Source organism: Oryza brachyantha, chromosome 3, assembly GCF_000231095.2.
Source record: "Oryza brachyantha chromosome 3, ObraRS2, whole genome shotgun sequence".
NCBI lineage: Eukaryota > Viridiplantae > Streptophyta > Magnoliopsida > Poales > Poaceae > Oryza > Oryza brachyantha.
In genome coordinates, this window is record NC_023165.2 from 5,953,620 (window position 1) to 5,976,603 (window position 22,984).

The window sequence follows — 22,984 nt, forward strand, 5'->3', positions numbered from 1 at the left end:
GGCCTTACTATTGTCGATTGGACTATTGACAGTAAAGTCTTTTCCGAATACTTGTGTTTAGTGACGGAGCTTCACAAACTATTAAAACATGACCACTAACATGAATTTTATATTGATTATTTTTTTCGGATATGCAAGATCCTTGCACATTGATGTATTAGACAAAAGTATTTTATATCAATAATTGAAGATATTTAATACTTATTCAAGACTATCCATTGGCCGTGGCCAACTCTGTAAGTTGCTTTTATTTATCTGCAAGAATACTTTACGTACAAACCGTTGGCATATGTAATATTTGAGCAAGTATTGTAATATAATACTTTCTATCCTATATTACGATTGTATTGATAAAGTAGAGATGTATCTTTTGTAGTCTGTCTGTAAAGTGTCGATAAGATACTTAGGCATTGTTGAGTACTCCCATACCCTCTCCCCTTAACACACATACCGACTATTTTTGATACTCAAGCAAAGGCTGTATAGATCGACGATGCCATTAAGACAAAGGTTGGGGGCTATGGTCAGTGTTATATGTATGTCATACCCTATGAAATTATATTCACGCACATGCAAAAATATCATGTATCTCACTAGCCCAACAATAGGATCTCCATGACTCCTAGTTAGACACAATTAAGTGGGGCACGATCTTACTAGGATAAGGGTTTTCTTAGTCTAGTTCAGGTATGATTTATAAACTATATTTGGTAGGATAATATCGAGTCCTACTACTACAAGGAGTGATTTTGCTATATAAATAGAAGCATCTCTATGCAGAGAAGGGGTAAGAAATACACGAGCCACTAAAACTCAAGATTAGGGAGTGTCTGTATCAAGATTAAGCCCGGACAATCCCATCGACTTTATCGACATCTAGGTTAGGATAGTCTAGTTGAAAGGAGAGCCTTCATCTTATATTGTGTACATCTCGTCGACATCATACAAGAAACAAAATTGGCTTCGACTGACTGGATGAGGACTATTACCCCGTAACATAAGGGGGGCTAAACTAGTATCAAGATATTTGTTCTTTTTCTGCTATAGATATACTCTCGCTCTATAGATATACTCTCGCTCATACCTTGGTATCAACGAAATCATATGCACTTAAATAGTATAGTTAAAACTCTATCCGATGACTCAAATGTACGTACTACACTACAATGTAATTTGCGTGAAGCAGGATAAGGCTGAAACATGGATATCTCTACCTTGTCACGTAGGATCGATTTTTATCTCATTTTCTTGGTGAGTTGCTCCATTTCTTGTTAAATTTTCATATAATTCATAGACGACTACAACCTGATTGATTAAAAGAACCGGTGGAGGAATAATTAGCCGACCAACTTGACGAAATCACGGGAATTTCGAGCGTGGATATGACGAATTTAGGGATAATTCACTTGCACAAACGTGTGCACGTAGACATAGAGTCAGCCGATCATATCCACGTAAAGATGACTGTGCCTATCGGCTCATCCCGTATCTGATCTGATCTGGTATCATCGAAAGAGAGAGATCGACTTATTGCGATGTGTGTGTGTGGCGAGAGGCTCCATTTCACCTACCCAGTCATAGGCGGCATGCATGGATGACTGGATGATAAAGCAACAGTAGTTTGCCAACGATCAAGAAGAAGAGGAAAAAACGAAGAGGATAAGCAAGGTAGGACTGACTGCATGTACTCGCCAGATCAAAAGCACAGCGGATGAGCGGCAGCCGGTAGTAGGTGGGAGGCTGACTGCATGCAACATCGATATCTTTTACCTATCTTTTTGTTTCTATTTATATATATAAGTTAAAATATAAATTTTAAATTAAACTTTTTTATCATAGTTATTTTCTAGTCATGATTTTTATATCGTTAAAAATAAGCATATGGAATTTTTATTAAAATATATTTTTCTTTTATAAATATACGTTTGGCTTTTTTACAAACCAAACAATGACACTGGAGAAAGACCTTCGACCGGTGATTTATTCTGTCCTAAGAAAACGAACGGTTGTCCACATGTGAAGAAGACATATTTACTATATTCTTCATATCCGGTTATAAGATATTTTGTTTTACTCATATATATATATATATATATATATATATATATATATATATATATATATATATATATATATATATAAACCAATAAATCTAAACATATATACAAAACATATATATTGGTTCATATATGAATTTAGAAAAAATTGAAACCAAAATATTTTATTACATGAAACGTAAGGAGTATGTTCTAAAAACGAATTTTAGGTACAGAATCGATCATCAGCAGGCCCATTGTAAGTTTGCAGGGTCGTCTCTTGGTTCTGGGTTTAAATTTTTAACTTTAAAGCTGATGTTGATTTTAAGATTTTTCACCGAAGTTTATTTTTTAGTTTTGACTTTTAAATCATTATGAACATATATTATATTCATAAATTATTTTCTATTTACAAATATATCATTTAATTTTTTTCTCCTAAACACCACCCTGTTGGGCTGCATGGTTCCCACCGTAAGGCTCCGCTCGCTCTATAACTTTAGGCAATTGGAGATGACCAATTTTACAGTATTTGCGAAGAAGACATCGAGAGTTATAAAAAATGGCAAAATTTGCTACGGGGCATCGAAAAAACGCGTAGTTAGCCGGTGGACACCGTAAGATCACGAATTTACTACAGGGCACCACAAAAATATGATAATTAGCTGTTAGACACTTCGGACATTATTTTATTAACTAGTATGGTGGCCCGCGCATATTGCGCGGCTAGCTTCATTATAAATTATATCTATAGAGTCTCTTACCTTAATAATAATTACTTTTTAATTGTTAATTTGAATTTAAATTCTAAATTATATTTTTACATAGAATCTCATTTGCCTGTATTCTAATGTGTACTTGTACAGAAACTCTTTTTAACATAATATTTAATTTGTAGTTCAAATTTTAGATACTTCTAAATTGTATTTATATATTAACTCTTTTTTTGACCAAAATTTTAGATTTTTTATATTTATAGATGGACTCTTATGTCAATATCAATTATTTTAAAAAAAATAATTCAAGATTTGAAATTTTCTAAAATGTATTTACACATGGACTGCCTTTTTATATATTTTTTCTTTATTTTTAATTCCGAATTTGTATTTCTAATTTGATTCTTTTTAACTGGAATTTTAGATGTTCTAAATTGTATTTATAGATAGACTCTTCCCTTAATATTAATTATTTAAAATTTTTTAATATGAGATTTGGATTTTTCTAAATTTTATTACACATGCACTCTTTTTTATTTTTTCCTTTATTTTTAATTGATGGTCTCTTGAACACCTTTATATCTATGTCTCACACGTTTTTTTATTAAAAAATCCTTATCCGTTTTGTTTAATATGGGTCTATTTATCTACTTTTTTCTTATTTTCTTTTGATTAATGTGAGGTTTTATAGCTGATGAGAACAAATGTGGTTCACGTAAGAAAGAGTCCAAATTTACTAATCTATTATCTGCTTGACTCTTCTTTATTTTCAAATTGTTCATGTAGTTTCAAATTTACTACGTAAGACTAATGTATTGTCCGGTTGTGTTTTCTATTTGTCTTATTTTCTGTAGTTGAAGTCTGGTGCATCAGAGACATCTTTATCTGATTTTGAGGCTTCGTCGTCCGGCTCCTCAAAAACTCAATTAGGATCGGCTGTCTCATCCTATCATCCGAAAAAAAAACAGAGAAAAAACAACAGATTTGTTTCTCTAGTGTCCGATTGCCTTTTCTTTTATTTTCTTATGATTTTTTTCTCTAGTGTCCGATTGCCTTCTTTCTTTTATTTTCTTACGATTTGTTTCTATAGTGTCCAATTGCTTTTTTTTATTTTCCTCAAATTAACGTGAGATTTTCTAGCCTGTGAGAACGAACGTGGTGGCTTCTTTTACTATTACTTTATATATATAATAGATTTCGGAGTAAAAATTTTAAAAATAACGAGATTGTCCTCGATGGCCAACCCGTTATGCCGACCGGGTTCGGTTGAATCAGACCTAGTCGGTCTAGGCGTTGCACCACACCTGAACCCTAGTCTACAGGGCGACTGAGCCGACGGTAACGACGGCGACCCAGCTGCGGCGACCCGGCCACCGAGAGCAATCTCGTCATTTTTAAAATTTTTGACTCCGAAATAAATAAAATAATGGTCGGAGTGTCTATCAGCTAATTACCTCATTTTTGTGGTGTCCTATAGCAAATTCATGATCTTACGGTGTCCACTGACTAATTACGCGTTTTTTATACTCTGTAGCAAATTTGGCCATAAAAAATTTAGTATAAAATCTGATACCTCCTAGTACATAAGGTACCAAGTGGTACTAAATTTTACACTAAATTTTTAATACCTACTTAAAGACTATAAAAATGCTCATTAGAGAGAGGTTACGCTAGATATTTGTTTATTTATTAAGCGCCGTACCGACGGCCACCGGCAGAGCCGTGAGCCGATTCCTTCCTCCCGGATTACCCATCACGCGTGCAGAACAAAGCCGTAGCAACCAAAGCTACAGCCTCTCACTGCCATCAGGGCCCACAGGAAGCCTGGACGCACGAGTCAATTACCACGCCATCCACACGACAGCACTCTTTCCCCCCATCGCTGTGTTGTCCATATGCATGGAAAAGGTGATTGCCACATCGGCACATACCCACCCAACTTTCGTACTGCTTGCACTTTCGTTTAAAAGCATAAGAATTTAGATTATCTAGTATATAAAAAATATTAAAGATTATTTTGTAATCACTTCACGAGTCAATTTTGATTTTGAAAAGATAATTAAAATCATAGGAACCAAGGCAGAAATACTTATATTGTGACAAAATTTAAATCCTAAGTTTTAAAAAAATCCTAAAAGTGATAACATTTTACAACGGAGATAGTTATTCAGATTTGGGTTTCCCTTGGAGAATGATGTAATTTTTATACCCACTATATTTTCGGATGAACATAATATAATGTTTTAGGAAATGAAGTATTAGCATTATCTGGGAATGGATTCTAATCCATAGGAGATGCTTTTTTATTTTTAATGTGATCTAAATAGTTATAAAAATATTGATAAGATAGATTAACATATGATATATTGCTTTACAAATATGTATATACAAAATTAATCTCTATAAGCAGTAAAAGGAATAAATTAAACTCTAATTAATACACATATTAAGAGACGTATTGGTTTTTTATGGTATAAATCAAATTTGATCCTAATATATTAGGTATTGATCTACCATACTAAATGTTTTGATTTTTTAAATAAATATTTAGAGAACATACCAGAAAGGAGCAAATATATCTTAAAGAATTTCCGTCGTAATGGTACATTCCCGATCGATACATGTAAACTGCATGCATTGTCTGTCACTCGAGTAGACCTCAGCTTTGCGCGAACGGTTTCTAGGACGCGCGCGGAGCAGCTAGCAGTACGTGTCTCCAACCCAAGCCAGGACACCGCACAGGTCTCTTGCATGGCGGCTGCGTCGTCGGCGTCGTCCGCGAAGCGCGCGCTCCTCCCGTGGGCTCGCGACGCCCACCACGCGCTGACGAGGGTGCTCCAGGGAAGCGGCGGCGGCGGCGGCGGCGGCAGCAGCTTCCGCGGGGCGCTCCCGACGGTACGTGTGTGGTTACCCGCGCTTTACGGCGCAGATCCCACTTCCTCGCTCTCTCCGTCCGTGTCTGCTTAGCCGGTGCTTTCTGTTCCATCGCGCGTGGTCCTCGATCGATCGGGTAGCGTACTGCGAACCGTGTGGCGCATGTCGGAGATGGTTTCTGTGTTGATGCGATGGGCCGGGACTCATGGTAGGCGCCTGCTTGTCGATGTGCAGCTGGCCGCTGGCAGGTGGTCTCTCCTCCAGCGCCGGTGGAGGTCGTCGCTGCCGCAGCTGGACTCCACCGTCGACAGGTGAGGCGCGCGCTACACATGCAGATCTCTCCTGCTCTTTGGGACTCCGTCGAACGATTCGTTGTTTATTGCCATAGCCGCCGCGCCGGCGCGCGGTGGATCGATATGCGTGTGCGTGCGTGCAGGTCCGACGAGGATAGCGGCGGCGACATCGACTGGGACAACCTGGGGTTCGGGCTGACGCCGACCGACTACATGTACGTGATGCGGTGCTCGCTGGAGGACGGCGTCTTCTCCCGCGGCCAGCTCAGCCGCTACGGCAACATCGAGCTCAGCCCCTCCTCCGGCGTCATCAACTACGGCCAGGTCCGTGCCAACGTCCTCTCCACACACACCCACATGTACACACACATGTCCATGCAACACGCACGTCGTCGATCGATGGATTCCGGCGGCCGGACTAACAAATGAACGGGGCCGGCCGGCTGTACGGCTGCGTGCGTGGTCGTCGATATATATATCAGGGGCTCTTCGAGGGGCTGAAGGCGTACAGGAAGTCGGACAGACAGGGGTACATGCTGTTCCGGCCGGAGGAGAACGCGCGGCGGATGCAGCACGGCGCCGAGCGCATGTGCATGCCGTCGCCGTCGGTGGAGCAGTTCGTCCACGCCGTCAAGCAGACCGTCCTCGCCAACCGGCGCTGGGTACGTACGTACGAACGAAACGCAGCCTCTACCAACCTCGAGGCCAGCCCAACCACAGTGCGTGCGTTCGTGCCGTGCCAGACTCGATGAATTTCACTGTCTGACAATTCGTTCGTGTCTGCGTGTGTTATCTGTCTCCCTCAGGTGCCGCCGCAAGGGAAGGGGGCGCTCTACATCAGGCCGCTGCTCATCGGTAGCGGCCCGATCCTCGGGCTAGCTCCCGCCCCGGAGTACACGTTCCTCATCTACGCCGCGCCGGTCGGAACGTACTTCAAGGTCGCCGCAAAACTCGATTCGCTACCTGTCTCTTCGTGTTGGTGATCGATCGAACACGCGGCAAAAATCTGACAAAACCTGAATCGGTTTCAGGAGGGCCTAGCGCCGATAAACCTGGTCGTCGAGGACGCGATTCACCGCGCCATGCCCGGCGGCACCGGCGGGGTCAAGACGATCACCAACTACGCTCCGGTAAACTAAAAACTACATGCACGATCGATCGATATGTACCATGTGATCGAGGTTGGCTGATCGGCGGCGTTAATTAATTAAACGGGAGTTGTGTTCAGGTGCTCAAGGCGCAGATGGACGCCAAGAGCAAAGGGTTCACCGACGTGCTGTACCTCGACGCGGTGCACAAGAGGTACCTGGAGGAGGCCTCCTCCTGCAACCTCTTCATCGTCAAGGACGGCGTCGTCGCCACGCCGGCCACCGTCGGAACCATCCTGCCGGGGATCACGCGCAAGAGCGTCATCGAGCTCGCCAGGGACCGCGGCTATCAGGTGATCATCATAACAGTTTCCACTGTTTAATTTTACCGTCGTGTCACCGTACGTACGTGTGCCCGTGCATGTCAAATACAGTAGGCGTGCGATATAACAGTGACACAGAATCTGAACCGTGTGGGTTGGCCAAGCAGGTTGAAGAACGGCTCGTCTCCATCGACGATCTGATCAGCGGAGACGAGGTCTTCTGCACCGGAACAGCGGTGGTAATTGCCCCGGTGTCGACCGTCTCCTATCAAGGGCAAAGGTAATAAATTTTGCAGGAATCGATCGTTCAACCACAGGAGGATCTCATCGATCTGAATCTCAAAAATATCGCTAACGATTCGGTCTCGATTTCTTTGGGCGACTGCAGGTACGAGTTCAGGACTGGTCAGGACACGTTGTCGCAGACACTGCACACGACTCTGACGTCCATCCAGATGGGCCTGGCCGAGGACAAGAAAGGATGGACAGTGGCAATAGATTAAGGGTGGATATGGGCAAAGGGATCCCGATTATTCCTCTTGTTATGCTTGTGCCAATGTAAATAATTGTCGTTTTATATATCTTCCTGTAGCGACAGTGATCACTGATCAGCGGGTAGAATTTGGACGAACAGGAAGCAAATGAAGATCATCTTACTTCATATCTCTGTACGTGTGGCCAATAAAATCTTGTCTCCATGCCAATATTTGAGACAATTGAACAGTGATCAGTGAAGAAATGTAGAATTCGCAACTCCTCTCAGTCATCTTCATCTAGCTAGGCACAAAGAGAGTGAGCTGTCAATAAAATTATGCACAGATTGCAGCCTGCAGCCAAGTGCTTTGAGTTAAAGCTTCATATAATTAAGGTTGTGACAGCCTTGACACTGTTGCTCCTTTCCCTAACCAGCTAACCTTAACACAACATATATGTGTAAAATCAAAATGTGTTTTGATTATTAATTTATAATGAACTATTAGTATTTGAGATAATTGGTTTTAATATTTGAAGTCTATGGCGAAGTGGTGGTGTTGGTGACTGGATATCTCTGGTCATACCGCCGAAACAATGGCGGTACAGGTATGGCGGCAGTCAAACTACCAGGCCCGACGATCAGACCATCCGTTGTTAGATTAGTTTTGGTTTCAACTAGTCTTTTCGATTTCGTATTTGTTCATCATGAATTTGATTTCTAGATGTTTTCTATATGTGTGGATATTGTTGCTATACATATGTTAAGTTGGAGAAGAACTTGCACTCAAATATGATTTCTAGTTTGATTAGCGTATAGGTGTGTCTTGATGCCTTGGGAAAGTATTACCGCTAATGAATCAGAAGTTAATTTGGGAGAAGATGATGTCTGGACGATCAGAATATCTTACGAGATATTTACGCTAAAGTACAATACACGTGGTGCTGAAGATTTCACGTAGCGTACAATGAGATATCGTGTGCGTATAGAAAGAAGGTTTAAATTTAGGAGATTCTCTCTTTGGTTGGCTTAAGTTCTTTCGATCCTACGATATCAGATGCTGATGTCTCCTATATATTCACCCACGCGAAGAGAGGTTTGACACCGGCGTATGCAACGGATGAAGCAAGCAGGCAGCAGCAGGGGAGGAGGCAGCATGCAGCTAGCAGTTGGAGTGGCACGAAAGGAACCGGACACCAAATTTGGCACGAGGGAGGCGGTCGTTTTCTCGAACTCCACGTGGGAATGCCAATCCAAAACCACGGTAGCTTACTGCATGTGTATGTCATATCGCCCGTGCATGCATCGTGGACGAAGAGTTCGATGCCGAAACGAACACGGGTCTTTTTGTTTTTTTTTTCCTTTCCTCTCCTTTTTCTGCTTCCAGCTCCAGCAGCTGCCGTGATCAGGGGACACAATGAAACGATCGGAGTGCAGGATAATATTGACAAGATTTTGCCGCTTGGATATGCGTTTTCCGGAACTGGCTATGCTTCGAGATGTTCTCTAGTCTTGTCCTGGTATGAGTTGATGCATCAGGTTCCTTGTCCTACTAGTAATCTTTTTTCCTGAATGATTTTGCTTCTTTCAATTGCATACACGAATTTGGTTCCTAAGCAACCGCAGTTCTGAGGTTAATGCTTTTTTCAGGTTTCCAGCTGTAAAGCTACATCTTGTCATCAAGATTTCAGCGATTGCTTATTACTTGTTCTTTTTATGGTAGACGTACCGTACTAGACTAATAGATAAATACTATAACCTTTTTAACACAAATACAAGATATCATATACAATCAAATGGTGGGAGAGGATTGGAGAAAGAGACGGAATGAGCGCACCGCTCATGCAAGGGGTAGCATCTACATAATCTTTAAAAAAAAGAAAAAGAATGAGTAGATTAGCTGATCAATGGTTCAAATTAGTACACTCTGAGATAGTGTAGAGATAATGTGTTGTATTTATTATATCTTAAATGAGTTACATACATGGATAAAATTAGATAAAATTAGAGGTGACATCTATCTCTTATAAAACTTGCTTAGTATGAATAAAATATAACTATATAACTTGATTCGTATGATATTTCTATAATCGACATGATAATTTCAGAAAATTTGTAATTTGTAACTAGTGTTACCGAGTACGGTTAATTATTGCACACCTTAAAGTGTACTTGACAAATTAAGCAATTCTACCATCCATGTACTAGAAGATATCAAATTTTACATAGAAAACAGTGATATCTTATGGTACTCTCCCTAAAGATAGAAAAATGGTCTAACATATTATATATGTAACAACTTTTTCCATAACACACTTGTATTGGTGGTACGCACTACTTAAGTATACCACCGATAGTACAAGGATTTTTTTTATTTTTAATACATTTTCAATAAATAATTTTATCAATAAACCTCAAAGAAAAATATTTTCACCGTATAAAACTTTTGACCACGCCAGTATTAGTGACGTGAAAAGACAACATTGTTATGCAAGATGTTGGCGTAGCTTGCCATGCCACCGACATTGGCCTGGCAAGCCAAACACTCTGTGGCAGTGTTATCTTGCCACGTTAGTGTTGATGGCATGATCAAAAAGTTCATATGGTAAAAATATTTTTCTTCAAGGTTAAGTAATAAAATTATTTATTAAAAATGTTTTAAAACAAAAAAGTTTTACTAGATAGAGTGGATATGAGATCACTGATACGATCCACTAGTATAGGATAACATGCTGTACCATAAAACACTTCCCATTTTGTTTCTGTTTATATTTATAAGCTGAAATTTAAATTTTCACCTTTAAATTAGAAGTTAAGTTTGAGGTTTTTTTATCGAAGTTAATTTATATATATATTTTTTGTTCTTAAATTATGTTTATTGTGTAAATATATCATTTGGTTTTCTAACAAAACCAAACAATCGACACCCCCTCCCCCCAAAGTTTCTGCTTGCAGATTTGCCAGCCAGCTCAGCCTACAGGGCTGTACAGATAAAACACTATTTTGGCCAGTGGAATTCAGCAAGTCCTCGAGCGAGATAGTGACCAACACGCATTAGCAAGTTCAGAGGGATATAAAACTTCGCATTGACAATCGACATGCATCCCAACTTTCTATCGAAAACAACACACACTACTCTAACCAAGCACTAGACAGCTCAAAAAAAGAAAACAATAAAAAAAATAATCAACAAACACGATAGGCTAACATGGAGATTCTTACTCCATTGGAGGAGGGACCCTGTAATATGCGGGGACTGTAGCAGGGAAGAACATTTGCCTCACACCTTCAGCTTTGATGATTGGGAAGATGATACCACATGCACCCTGCAGTGAAATTCGGTTATGTAGAGAAAATGGAATCGTCTGCAGTGTATGTTTTCTTCTTAATAGAAAAAAAATAAGTCAGAAAAGAGGCTGCCACAAAGTTGTCTGTATGAATGGCACTGTTTGAACTTTGAGGATGTTGAAAAACAGAAGATTTGAGGAGCTTACTGAAACCAGTCGCGCTCCAATCCACATGCGTTTAGGCGAAGGGACGGGGAGCATCAGGCGTCCAAAGCCATAGATAGCAACAGCAAAGAAGTGGGCTACTAAACTCAGGGGCCGAGGATTCAGGCCAGAGAGAAGAGCAATAGGCCCATTTGAGAAGACTCCTCCAAGGCTCAAGTAATCAAAGCAAGCTTCGCGCATCTCATTCCTAGCCTGGTCAGTTGAGGCACAGAAGACTTTGTATAGAGCCCCAGCCAATGTGTTGATTGTAGAAGCAACCGGCTGCAAAGGTAAAAAAAAAGTTCAACATAGTATTACTCAAACCATATACACATTTTGAGAAAGAGGTTTGTTTCAATTCAACAAATATCTCGAGGTACCGGTACCTCGCGGTATCAAATCGTTTCTGATCGTTGGATCTAACAATGCACAACCTACTCAGTTAGATCCAATGGTGGAAAATGATTAGGTACCTCGACGTACTTTTTTTTTGGACCGGAGCAGATTTCTTAGAGAAAACTAGGTGGTAACTGTGACATGAAGAGTGAAGACTGACCTTCCGCAGTGTATAGAATGATTCAAGGTACTTGCAGAGGGAAGACGCATCATGCAGATTGCGGAGGGGCTTCAGAAGATTGCGTAGGACAACAATGTCTGAAAACGCAACGGTCATTCCACCACCTGTTAAAGGATGTCGCATGTTGAATGCATCACCCATCAAAAGTGCACCAGGGGTTGGAAGCGGAGCAGCTGGCATACTCCTATTAGGCATTGTCCTTATGCTTCCTTTATCAATTGCTGCAATGAAAGAATTACGGAGTTCTGGAGGAATCTGAGAAAAAAAAAAGATTTACATTAACATCTAGTCATGAAAAGTACACAAATGAAAACTACACTTGGTACATAGCAAAAAACTAATACCTGAGGTGCAACCACAGACTTGAGGTATTGTGCCATTTCACCAGTTGCCATGGAAGGCACCTTCTGCCCAGGGATATCAACCAAACAGCGAATCTCAGTGCTGCTTATTGGGTAGCATAGGATAGGTGAAGGATTAGCCAGGATAACATGACCATGGTTTGGGTGAGGAAGTTGACAATTCTCCAAAACCAACCCAACAAAACAGGATGGCACATCAACCTAAGCGCATGTATTTCCATTAATGTTAGTGAAATCAGCAAGAAGCAAATCAGCATAATAAGAAAAATGTACCTTTGGAGAGCAAAGGACACGCCGCAGATTTGAGAAACAGCCATCACATACAATTGTCAATGGTGCATAGGCTTTTAACTCTTCACCTGACTTTGTCTTGTATTGAACACCCTTAACTGTGCCGCCTTCCTCGAGCAATGATGTAACAGTTCCTTGCTCCAATTGAACACTGAAATATCCATTGTATGTTAATCTCATAAATCAGATGTGATAAGCAAGTGCATTGATCATATACATGCAAATACAGCAATGGATTTTGTATAGAAAGGAAAGAATGGGAGGACAACAAAAGTCAAAAACCCAAATCAGTATAATCAAAATCAAGTTTAAATCCAATATCCATCTAGAATGTATCATTCAGGAAGTGTAGATAATCAAGAACTGACATAATTAAATACATTATACAGAATGACAGTACAAATATGTGATTCAGTAAAGTAAACTTGTATTGGCAAAAATTATTACTTAGGCAAAGATGCAGCCTTTTGACGCATCCTCTGTATAAACCGTCCATTGTGAAAGCTCCTACCAGCAACATCCGAATGAAACTTCTCCAAGGGATAAGAAAGCTTGGTGTTTCTCCCATCTTTCAACAATGCATAACCAAGGACACGCTGAGCATCAATGTCTTCAACACAATCTGAATAAAATCAAAGGGCATTCAGTACAAGGTGGATGGGACATTAAGCTAAGCCTTGAGCCTTTTATCTGAAAAAGTAGTACAAAGTAATAACACTGCTTTTAGAAAAATGGCCTCTTACCCTCAAGACCCAGCTCAATCAATTTCAAATAGCCACCAGGTTGTAGCAGTTCACCAACAATTCTATCAGGCTCTGTCATGTCCCGCTCTATAATATGCACTCGTCGCCCATCCTAGTTCATCAAGAAATAAAGCCAGGAATATTAGAAAAATGAACTTCAGGTACAAGATACGGAATTGCATTTTTGCTATGAGTGTTCTGCTGTCAGATAACATGAACGATTGTAGCAATGTTGACTTCTAACGATCTCCCAGGCATGATTTTGACCATTATCTTACCAAAGGGGGGTGAGGTGATTGTTTAGGTGTTTTATAGAAAAAAATAAACGGTATATTTGCAAACAAAAAATAGTTTTTAAATAAAAATCTTATACGTATATTCTTAGCAATTTAAAAGCCAAGGCAAAACCTACTCCAAATTTAAGATGGCAAATTTAAATTTTGACTTATAAGCAAAAGAGTAAGCAAGTTACTGAAATTATACTGTACTTCTATGGTTAATCTAAGTGCAGCTTTTGGAAATTGAAATTAAAAGAGACTGTTTTTAAACAAAACATTTTCGTATCAATGCGCGTCATTTACGTAGTTGCCGAGAGTTACGAGAGCGAATTGTCAACCTAAAGAATTCGAACGGTTCGCCTCAAACCAATGCGGGTAACGAGTCAGACCAAAAAAAAAAATGAACCACCTTTCCGAGCGTGTAGGCGAGCGCAGATCCGGCGACCCCGGCGCCAACGATGATGATGTCCGTCCGGTCGCCCCCTTTGCCGCCGCCAACCCTGCAGCCACCCTCCGACGCAGCCTCCCGTCGTTGACAGCGGCGGCGCCGCCACCGCATTACCGAGGCGAGGAAGATCGCCGCCAGGAGCGTGGCCGCCGCGACGCCAACGAACTGCCCGGAGCTGGCGACCGCATCCATTTCGTCAATGGTGGGTCCTCCCCCCCTCCTCGCGAATCTCGCCCGGCCTGCGCAGCTACTTGACTTGCTGCTCTGCGCGGTGGAGAAAGCGAGCGCGAGGGAGAAGAGAAGTGGAAGCGAGGCGACGGGGACGAGACGAGACGTTGCGCGCTCCGAGGCTGCTCCGTTTTATGGGGGAGAAGGTCGGGCCGCCGCTGATTAGCTGGCTTAGCTGGCATCCTACGTGCTTTCTGGCACCAAAAGAAAAAATGTTTGTAGTTTTATACATGTGGTATGATATTGATATAGTCTCCTGGGTCCAAAATAAATATAAAAACCATACACTCAATGTGAATGTAAAATTATGATTGTTTAGTCGGGAAAGAAAAGATTATGATATCTTTAATACATGATAAGGTGTGTGAAGATAAAATAAAAAATATTTAAATGAGAAGTAATGGATGGAATAAGTAATAATATGAATAGCGTTAGAAATATTTATATTACAATAAAAATTTAGAGGTGAGTATAAATCTGAACATACCTAAAATATATTACTTAAATCTCTTATATTATGGAACGGATGGGTCGTATCTTTGAGCCTAAAATGAACTTTTGCAATACGTCCTATTTCAAGCAGTTGGGGCAGTGACTGAGCCAGTAGACGTTCATCATGACCTGGCATTGGCATTTCGGGTCAAAATATTCTTATTTAAAAATGTTAGCAAAATATATTCCTCGTCGCATAAAAAATTATTTTAATCTATTTTATGTATATCTATGCAAAGCTATAAAATCCAATGTATTTTACTTTTTCAAACCTTAATGTTATCTTATATGTTTTTAAATCTCAATATATTTGTATTATATTTTAGCAAACTCCAATGTAATAGCTACTCATAAATAAAATGAACAATGGCTCAAGTCCTTTTGGGATAGAGTTAGTGGCTAATAGATGATCGAATTTAATATAATTTGTTAGTTTGAAGCAATTGACGTGGTTGGCGTGATACTAGCATGAACAAAGAATATACTATATTTTCAATGGAAACAATTCTACTTCTTCAAATTTTACTTTGAAAGTCCTCCAAATCAACGGGGCCCTAATCGGGTAAACTTATAAGGTTATTATCAACCGGAGAAGTGTGTAATGGAATATAAACTTCAAATGTGTTTGAAATAAGCCTTAGTTTAGATGACTATATAAATGAGTATTGACTTCATTCCATAAAAACTTCATTTTTTAAATGCTATGTTATGTCCAGTGTTTGATCCTTCGTCTTATTAAAATTATAAAAAATAAAAAATAGTCACACGAAAAATATTATTTATGTTTTATTATCTAATAACAATAATAATCGTAAAAAAAATAAATAAAATGAAGAGTCATCTTATCAAAAACTAAAAAAATAAACTTATTTTTGGACGGGGACCGTGACTATTAATCATGTTGGTGGAGGGTATGAGCACTGGAGTCAACGTGCAGACGTTAGCCGTCCATCTTGGCACGTACGAACTCGAAGCCAACCATCGCAATCCCACATCTCCCAGAAACCATGTCCGGCTCCCAGTTTTCCAGGCTCATCGCCGAGGGCCGCTGGCCTGGCCATCGCATATTACCTTCTCCCACTACAGTCAGAGATTCCCAGACACGGATCTTGGCGCTACCGTTTCTTGGATCAGCGGCATTCATTTTTACTGATTCGGTGGCAGTCTGGCAGACATGCCCGTGCCATGGACTACTTGCAAACTTTTAAATGGTCCGTCGCGTAAAAGAATGTCATAAATATCCACGGCTCCATTGGCGTTGTAGACCAAGCAAACTTTGCATAAAGAAAACAGTAGCAGACAGAACAGACAGAGGAGAAAGACTGGCGATCGCCGAAGCCAAACTGCAGCTGAACGAAGCCAAACTGCAGCTGAAATATTTAATGGAACAGATCGTGGCACACTGGACCATCATAGGAGGGTGAGATAGGAGCCTCGTGATGATCGACTGAATCTGCTCGCAGCTGCACATCTTTTGTGCAGTTGTTTACAGTTTAGCAAAGCAAACACACTTGTATCAATCACACAGGAGTCCCACCTATGTAATTCAGTGGACGAGCAAGCAACACACCCAGTTAGATCAAAGGAGCAATCATGATGAGTTCAAGAGGGATATACAGATTAGGATTAGCAGTCGACATGCATCCCTGGCAGAACAATGACAGTAGTGCGTGGACAGGGAAGTTGACAGTGCACAGGGCAGGACCCTCGTTCCGTTTGAACAACAGTACACACAGCCGGCTAACACTGCCTGAAGACTACTACCAATTACACAGGAAAATTGCCATCCACGAAAAACATCCACCGATCAGGACTAGGGGGGATTTTCTCCTCCTTTTTTTGGTTTTTTTTACTCCATGGGACGAGGAGCACGGTAATAGGCTGGGACGGTGGCGGGGAAGAACATTTGTCTCACACCTTCAGCTTTGATGATCGGGAAGATTATGCCACATGCACTCTGCAGCAAAGAAAACTCTAGTTAGCAGAGGTAAGTAGACAAGGAAATCTTTCATTTACCGTGGGTTCGGTATAAAAGAAAGCAACTGTCAAGGAAGAAACAAGAAAATCTTCTAGAAAATTGATCATGATCGGTACCAAGATGGAAATAGTAGAGTTTTAAAGATTTTGAAGAACCAGCGAAATGTCCATGCTTTGCTACGGACTAAACTAAACCATATGTGTGCTATTATTGATGAGAACAAATTAGATGTGTTTGCATAAGAGATCAAATAAGATAGAATCATATGTAGGAGTGTTTTGTATTATTAAAGCACATAAAGAGTAGTTGATAAACAAAATATTCTATGCAACTCTACAGAGTTGGTGGGATGAATGACAGATTCACTACCACCACCATTGCAGTCTTTTAAAAGGAGTATAGATAAGAAGATTTGAGAGACTCACAGAAATTAGTCTTGCACCGATCCACATGCGTTTGGGTGAAGGGAGGGGGAGCATTAAGCGACCGACACCATAGATAGCGACAGCAAAGAAATGTGCCACTAAACTCAATGGCCGTGGATTCAGACCAGAGAGAAGAGCAATAGGTCCATTAGAAAAGACGCCTCCAAGGCTCAAGTAATCAAAGCAAGCTTGGCGCATCTCATTCCTAGCTTGATCAGGTGAGGCACTGAAAACCTTGTATAGGGCACCAGCCAATGTGTTTATGGTAGAAGCAACTGGCTGCAAATATAAAAGGGTCATATATTAGATGGCACACATTTTGAAAGCTTGGTGGTAGATTGTGAAATGAAGAGTGAAGCCTGACCTTCCGCAGTGTATAGAATGATTCAAGGTACTTGCAAAGGGCAGAGGCATCATGCAGATTGCGAAGAGGCTTGAGAAGATTACGTAGGACAACAATGTCTGATAAGGCAACAGTCATTCCACCACCAGTTAAAGGATGCCGCATGTTGAATGCATCACCCATCAAAAGTGCACCAGGGGTTGGATGTGGAGCAGCTGGCATGCTCCTGTTTGGCATTGTTCTTATGCTTCCCTTATCAATAGCTGCTATGAATGAATCATAGATTTCTGGAGGAATCTGTCAACACAACATTTTAATTGGCATTTTAGTTGCTGTGAGTAGGCAAGCATTTAATCAGGGCCAGACAGAATAGCAAAATAATACCTGAGGCGCAACCACAGTTTTGAGATATTTTGCCATTTCACCACTTGCTATGGAAGGCACCTTCTGACCAGGGACATCAACCAAACAGCGAACCTCAGTGCTGCTTATTGGGTAAAATAGGATAGGTGAAGGATTTGCCAGGACAACATGGCCATGGTTTGCATGAGGAAGTTGACAGTTCTCCAAGACCAACCCAACAAAACAAGATGGCACATCAACCTAACCACATGTCTGTTAGTATTGATAACTTTTAGATGAGTGATCCAAAAAGTATAATGCAAAAACTGCACCTTGGGAGAGCAAAGGGCACGTCGTAGATTTGAGAAACAGCCATCGCATACAATTGTCAGAGGGGCATAGGCTTTTAATTCTTCACCAGACTTTGTTTTGTACTGAACACCCTTAACTGTACCATCTTCTTCAAGCAATGATGTAACTGTTCCTTGCTCCAACTGAACACTGAAATATCCAACATATGCCAAACATTAACGTCGTGTGAATGCAGGTGCATGAATTACATACGTCCAGATACAGAGCATGTAGAATTAAAACATTATAAGGAAGATATATCATTCTGGAGCCATAGCAAACTAAGCACATAAACATGATCAAATATGTTAATCTGTTGTCAACTAAAATACAATGGAATGCTCACATTAAACGATACAAGAAAACTATACAGATAAATATTTCAAAAATTATAGTAAAGATAAATATGTATCAGAAAAAGACATTACTTAGGCAAAGATGCAGCTTTCTGGCGCATCCTCTGTATAAACCGTCCATTGTGAAAGCTCCTACCAGCAACATCTGAATGGAACTTCTCCAGGGGATAAGAGAGTTTAGTGTTTTTCCCATCTTTGAATAATGCATAACCAAGGACACGCTGAGCATCAATTTCTTCAACACAATCTGAAAAAATCCAAAGATTAGTCCACTGTACCACACATACTTTAAGAAAGACACGCCTGTATTGAAATACAGAGAAAGGACAGAGAAGGTGGATGCTTACCCTGAAGGCCCAACTCAATCAATTTCAAGTAGCCACCTGGTTGTAACAGTTCACCCACAATTCTATCTGGCTCTGTCAGGTCTCTCTCTATAACATGCACATGACGACCATCCTAAGCCATCCAAATATTAAAGTGATAAGAGAAAGGTCTAGGATAATTGTTTCACTGTAAATTACAGTAATGTGTCATTTGACAATATGAGCTATTGAATTGCTTTGAAATTAATATGTTTTTGTTAGAGAGCATGGAATATACACAAGAAGCGCTTTTAATCACTAACAAGAACATTGCAACCCAAAAAACAATGAGCACTAGAATTTCAGTATAACATCATATATAAATTGATAATTTTCTGAATAATAAGGAAAAATCGTTGTTATATTCATACAAAATAATGTTATTGAAAGTACTTTTAACGATAAATGCAGTGAAAAGGAATCCATATGGCTATGGGCAACCTAGGTGTTTTTTAATTGACGGCCAGTTTAATATACAACATCCTATAGCGGGTAGTTGGTAATTTTCTCTAGGACCTATCTCAATTTCAACACCGCCTAAGTTCTTGAACAAAGTCGAGATATAACCAAGAATTAAAAAAGCGTCATTCTCATAGTTGCTGAGAGTTGGGAAAGTAAATTGCGTCGTTGATTTAGTTGGGCATTCCATTGATGAGGAAAGAAAGATATAACAAATTAATGCTCTGACGAAGCAGATAGAAACCTAACATGATAAAGAATACAAAAGCAGATAAGAGAACACAAGTAACTCTTTTCTTCCTTTTGCTTCTTTCTGAGGAAAAAAAAAGTAGTACTGAGTTACGGTAGTTCCAGACTAGAAGATGAACTCTGTACAGTCGGAAGTATATTGGATATGCTCAAGACAATTTGTTTGAAAAACCTTTTCGGCTTGAGTTTATTTAGTTCGTTATTACAGCAGTAAAAAAAAAGTTCTGGACCAATCAACAGAATTCTATTTTGCTAGAACAATCGGTTCAGCTTATATTTTTCATTCAAATCAATCGATTTACTCTTGTCTTGGTTGTCACTTTCTGTTGCTTTTCTGCTCCATCCAGATGACTTGTGGTCACCGGCCAGTGTGGAGTACCGCAGATGGAAAAGATGGAAAAGAGAGATTTCTCATCACGGCCACATGACATGCAATTTTTTGCACACCAACATTTATTGGCCACAAAAATTCCATGTTCACAGACAAAAAGATGAGGAGACCGACAGACTTCGCTTTCTACCAGCACGCTAGAACATGCAAAAATAAACAAAACAAGAAATTGCATGAAATCACAATTGATTCATACTAACATATCAGCTGGCTTTGCAGAACTAAATCGAAGTTTGCCGCATGCATAAGCAGGGGTGGGCAATTGTCCTTGGACTCTACTCAAGGATAGAAAATTCATCCATGTGCCTAACTCACCGAAAAAAGATTCAATCTTGCATTGTTCTCCGATTTTTTAACCATCCTTTGTTCTCAACGATAGGTAAGCAACAAGTTTCCAGATTTAAAAGGAAGAAAACACATCTAAAAATTCGAACGTTCCGCCTCTGAACCAATAGGAACAACGCCAGAGAACGAGTAGGCAAAAAGGAGTCACCTTTCCGAGCGTGTATGCCAGCGCAGATCCGGCGACCCCGGCGCCGACGATGATGACGTCGGTCCGGCCATCACCGTCGCACCCTTCGCCGTCGGCGACCCCGCTGCCATCCACCGGCGCAGCCTTCCCTGGCGAAGACGGCGACCGGCTGCTGCGGCCGCGGCGGCGGCGGCGGCCAAGAAGGGCGGCAAGGAAGATCGCGGCAAGAAGCGTGGCCACGGCGACGGCAATGAGCTGCCCGGCGCCGGCGACCTCAGCCATCCCGCAGCAATGGTGGGCCCCGCCCAGCGCCCGCAGCCGCTCCACGTGTGGTGGGTTTCTCGGGGGTTGTGGAGCGCCGCCGACGCGGACGCCTGTGCAGCGGAGGGCGAGAGGGGAGGAGGGAAGCGGTGGGACGAGCAGGCGACGGACGGACGCTTCCAGATTCTTCCGTTTTATCGGGGGCGGTAGGGAAGGAGGACTCCCCCTCCCTGTATTCATAGCTGGCTCGGCTCCGCCCTCCGCACCGCATCGCTGGATTTTCTCGCCTCACACCGGTCGCCAACGCCTCCCTGCCTTCCAAAAATACGATTTTGATTTCTTCTCTTTTTGAGCTACTACTCCTATTTTTGTTTGTTCCTGGCGTTACACAACTTTACGAGAGGTGGCAACGTCGTCATGGTCCGTGTCATGGGGCCTGCGAGCGCACTACCGATGAATCCAGACGGTTGCTTGGATTGATATTATCTCATCATCAATTAGTGCACGCCCCGCCGTTTATTTTTATCCGTGTTTAATCTTTTATTTTATTTAACTTTTTATAAATATGTAAAACTATAAATTATGCTTAAAATTATTTTAGTAATAAATCAAATCATAACAAATAATTTAAAATAATTTAAAATTTAAATAAGACGAATGGTCAAATGTAAATCCAAAAGTTAATTGTGTTAATTAATAAAATTGGGGGAGTATTAGTCTACAATGTCTGGTTGATTGGCCCGATATTTTTGTTTTATGATTATAAGCAAAATTTTATTTTTTAAAAAATTTAGAGTAGGCTTTGGACTTTATTATTCACCATGTCTTTTAAATCGATAGGAATATATATATATATATATGAATTTTATTTATAAATTATTTGTTATTTGTAAATATGTTATTTGTTTTTTCCCTAGTCGAACCATCATCCCTAGTTTGTATCGTGGATATTTTTCTGGCACGCAAAAATTAATATGTTTTATACACGTGAATTCGTATGTCTGGGAAAGAGATTCGATAGTGTATCCCATTCAAGTAATTAAATACTCTCTATCATTATCAACGTACCGTTGGGTCAAGAACTGAGTAATGGAGATGGCAGAAATTATTTGCCGTCTAGCTCAAATAATAAACGTTAAAATTTATTATCAGAAAACGATTCTTGCTTATGTGAATTACCACCACTGATGTTATATAAACATGCCGCCTAGAATTGGGATGCCGACGTGATCTTCAAGATATGATTTTTTTTCTTCCCCCCTCCCCCCATTAAATATCTGCAGGACTTGGAAACCTATAATATTTTTTTTCATCAGATCTGTCTAGATATTTGATAATATAAAAGACGAAGTTAACTAACGTGAGGTTGAAATTCGTTGGATAAGAAACTTTTATATAAAATCTTTATGAAACACACTTTTATCTAATATTATTTATCTGTTACTCCAAGTCTACATTAGACTCCATTATCTCTTATAGTATATATCTATAGCTCTAATCTATATTACTAGCAATGATTTTATTAAAAAGGGACATGTATTAGCGTCTGAAGGAGGCCGAATCATTCGACGCCACGCCACTAGCCCATTCATTCCCGTCATAAAATGGGTATGTCACCTTCACCATCTCTCCCTCTTTCCCAAGGATCAGCACAGGACATCACCAAACCTCGTCGTCCCTATTTCTCTCACCCCTTGTCTCGCTCTAGTAGGCGGCGGCGCTTGGAGTTGGAGGTGCGACCATGGCAGTCCAAAGATCAGCTCTATCTCGTTCTTGGTGTTTGCGGCCGTGAGACATCTTGCGCCCTTGTCGTTGGGAGCTCATCAAGCTTGTTGTAATGGGGGCGACGACCGTGCTCGAGTCGATCTACATGGCAGCGATGCTTGCGGAGCAATATTATACTACGGAGCAAGAATTAGCTATGACCTATGAGCATGGAATTTGGCCACCAGAGTAGAGGAAGAAGATAGATGGCATCATGGTATGCACGTTGCAATATGCTACTACATTTGGTCAAAGTATTTGTTGTTTTGCACAATATTTGATCAAACTTTTAATATTTTGATTATCGATAATTTTTTAAATGGTTAGTTTGAAATATAAGAAAAGTATTGTGTACTATCGTAAAGCTATTATATTTTATAAATATAATATAATATAAAATAATTTGTCGAAGAAGTTTCATCAAATCTTATTTTAACTCTTAAGTGATAAATATTCTTGACCAACGGTAGTATAGCCTTATACTGCAGTTTGGTGTACTTGACTCTAATCCACTCT

The 22,984-nt window shown here is 40.5% G+C and overlaps 3 protein-coding genes across 3 annotated transcripts; 1 reads left to right on the forward strand and 2 right to left on the reverse strand.

The window, feature by feature from the left end:
• The first annotated feature begins 5,387 nt into the window (after nt 1-5,387).
• LOC102711686 (branched-chain-amino-acid aminotransferase 2, chloroplastic-like) lies at nt 5,388-8,167 on the forward strand. The gene is made up of 9 exons (XM_006651129.3): nt 5,388-5,647; nt 5,861-5,937; nt 6,063-6,243; nt 6,402-6,581; nt 6,726-6,857; nt 6,951-7,049; nt 7,148-7,360; nt 7,498-7,610; nt 7,719-8,167. Exons 1-9 carry the CDS (start codon nt 5,504-5,506, stop codon nt 7,831-7,833), a joined length of 1,254 nt encoding a protein of 417 aa, XP_006651192.1. The 5' UTR covers nt 5,388-5,503; the 3' UTR covers nt 7,834-8,167.
• Nucleotides 8,168-10,843: 2,676 nt separating this feature from the next.
• LOC102712971 (squalene monooxygenase SE2-like) lies at nt 10,844-14,184 on the reverse strand. The gene is made up of 8 exons (XM_006649616.1): nt 13,954-14,184; nt 13,267-13,378; nt 12,971-13,145; nt 12,506-12,674; nt 12,215-12,433; nt 11,850-12,125; nt 11,297-11,575; nt 10,844-11,128 (listed from the first exon to the last, which is right to left on the reverse strand). The coding sequence occupies exons 1-8, from the start codon at nt 14,182-14,184 to the stop codon at nt 11,021-11,023; spliced, it is 1,569 nt and encodes a 522-aa protein (XP_006649679.1). The 3' UTR covers nt 10,844-11,020.
• A 1,838-nt stretch (nt 14,185-16,022) lies between these two features.
• On the reverse strand, nt 16,023-21,033 carry LOC102713249 (squalene monooxygenase SE1-like). The gene is made up of 8 exons (XM_006649617.3): nt 20,465-21,033; nt 18,855-18,966; nt 18,580-18,754; nt 18,133-18,301; nt 17,843-18,061; nt 17,480-17,755; nt 17,116-17,394; nt 16,023-16,669 (listed from the first exon to the last, which is right to left on the reverse strand). The coding sequence occupies exons 1-8, from the start codon at nt 20,942-20,944 to the stop codon at nt 16,562-16,564; spliced, it is 1,818 nt and encodes a 605-aa protein (XP_006649680.1). The 5' UTR covers nt 20,945-21,033; the 3' UTR covers nt 16,023-16,561.
• Nucleotides 21,034-22,984: the final 1,951 nt, after the last annotated feature.

Excerpts from the sequence above, each read along its gene's own strand:
- LOC102711686 (XM_006651129.3), top strand. The coding sequence starts at position 5,504 with ATGGCGGCTGCGTCGTCGGCGTCGTCCGCGAAGCGCGCGCTCCTCCCG. Across the intron at positions 5,938-6,062 it reads CTGGACTCCACCGTCGACAG|GTCCGACGAGGATAGCGGCG; the intron begins GTGAGGCGCGCG and ends GCGTGCGTGCAG. Across the intron at positions 6,582-6,725 it reads TCCTCGCCAACCGGCGCTGG|GTGCCGCCGCAAGGGAAGGG; the intron begins GTACGTACGTAC and ends TGTCTCCCTCAG.
- LOC102713249 (XM_006649617.3), bottom strand. The coding sequence starts at position 20,944 with ATGAATACAGGGAGGGGGAGTCCTCCTTCCCTACCGCCCCCGATAAAA. Across the intron at positions 18,967-20,464 it reads TGGCATACACGCTCGGAAAG|GATGGTCGTCATGTGCATGT; the intron begins GTGACTCCTTTT and ends TGGATGGCTTAG. Across the intron at positions 18,755-18,854 it reads GATTGAGTTGGGCCTTCAGG|ATTGTGTTGAAGAAATTGAT; the intron begins GTAAGCATCCAC and ends GGATTTTTTCAG.
- LOC102712971 (XM_006649616.1), bottom strand. The coding sequence starts at position 14,184 with ATGGATGCGGTCGCCAGCTCCGGGCAGTTCGTTGGCGTCGCGGCGGCC. Across the intron at positions 13,379-13,953 it reads TCGCCTACACGCTCGGAAAG|GATGGGCGACGAGTGCATAT; the intron begins GTGGTTCATTTT and ends TTGATGAACTAG. Across the intron at positions 11,129-11,296 it reads TTGGAGCGCGACTGGTTTCA|GGTGCATGTGGTATCATCTT; the intron begins GTAAGCTCCTCA and ends ATTTCACTGCAG.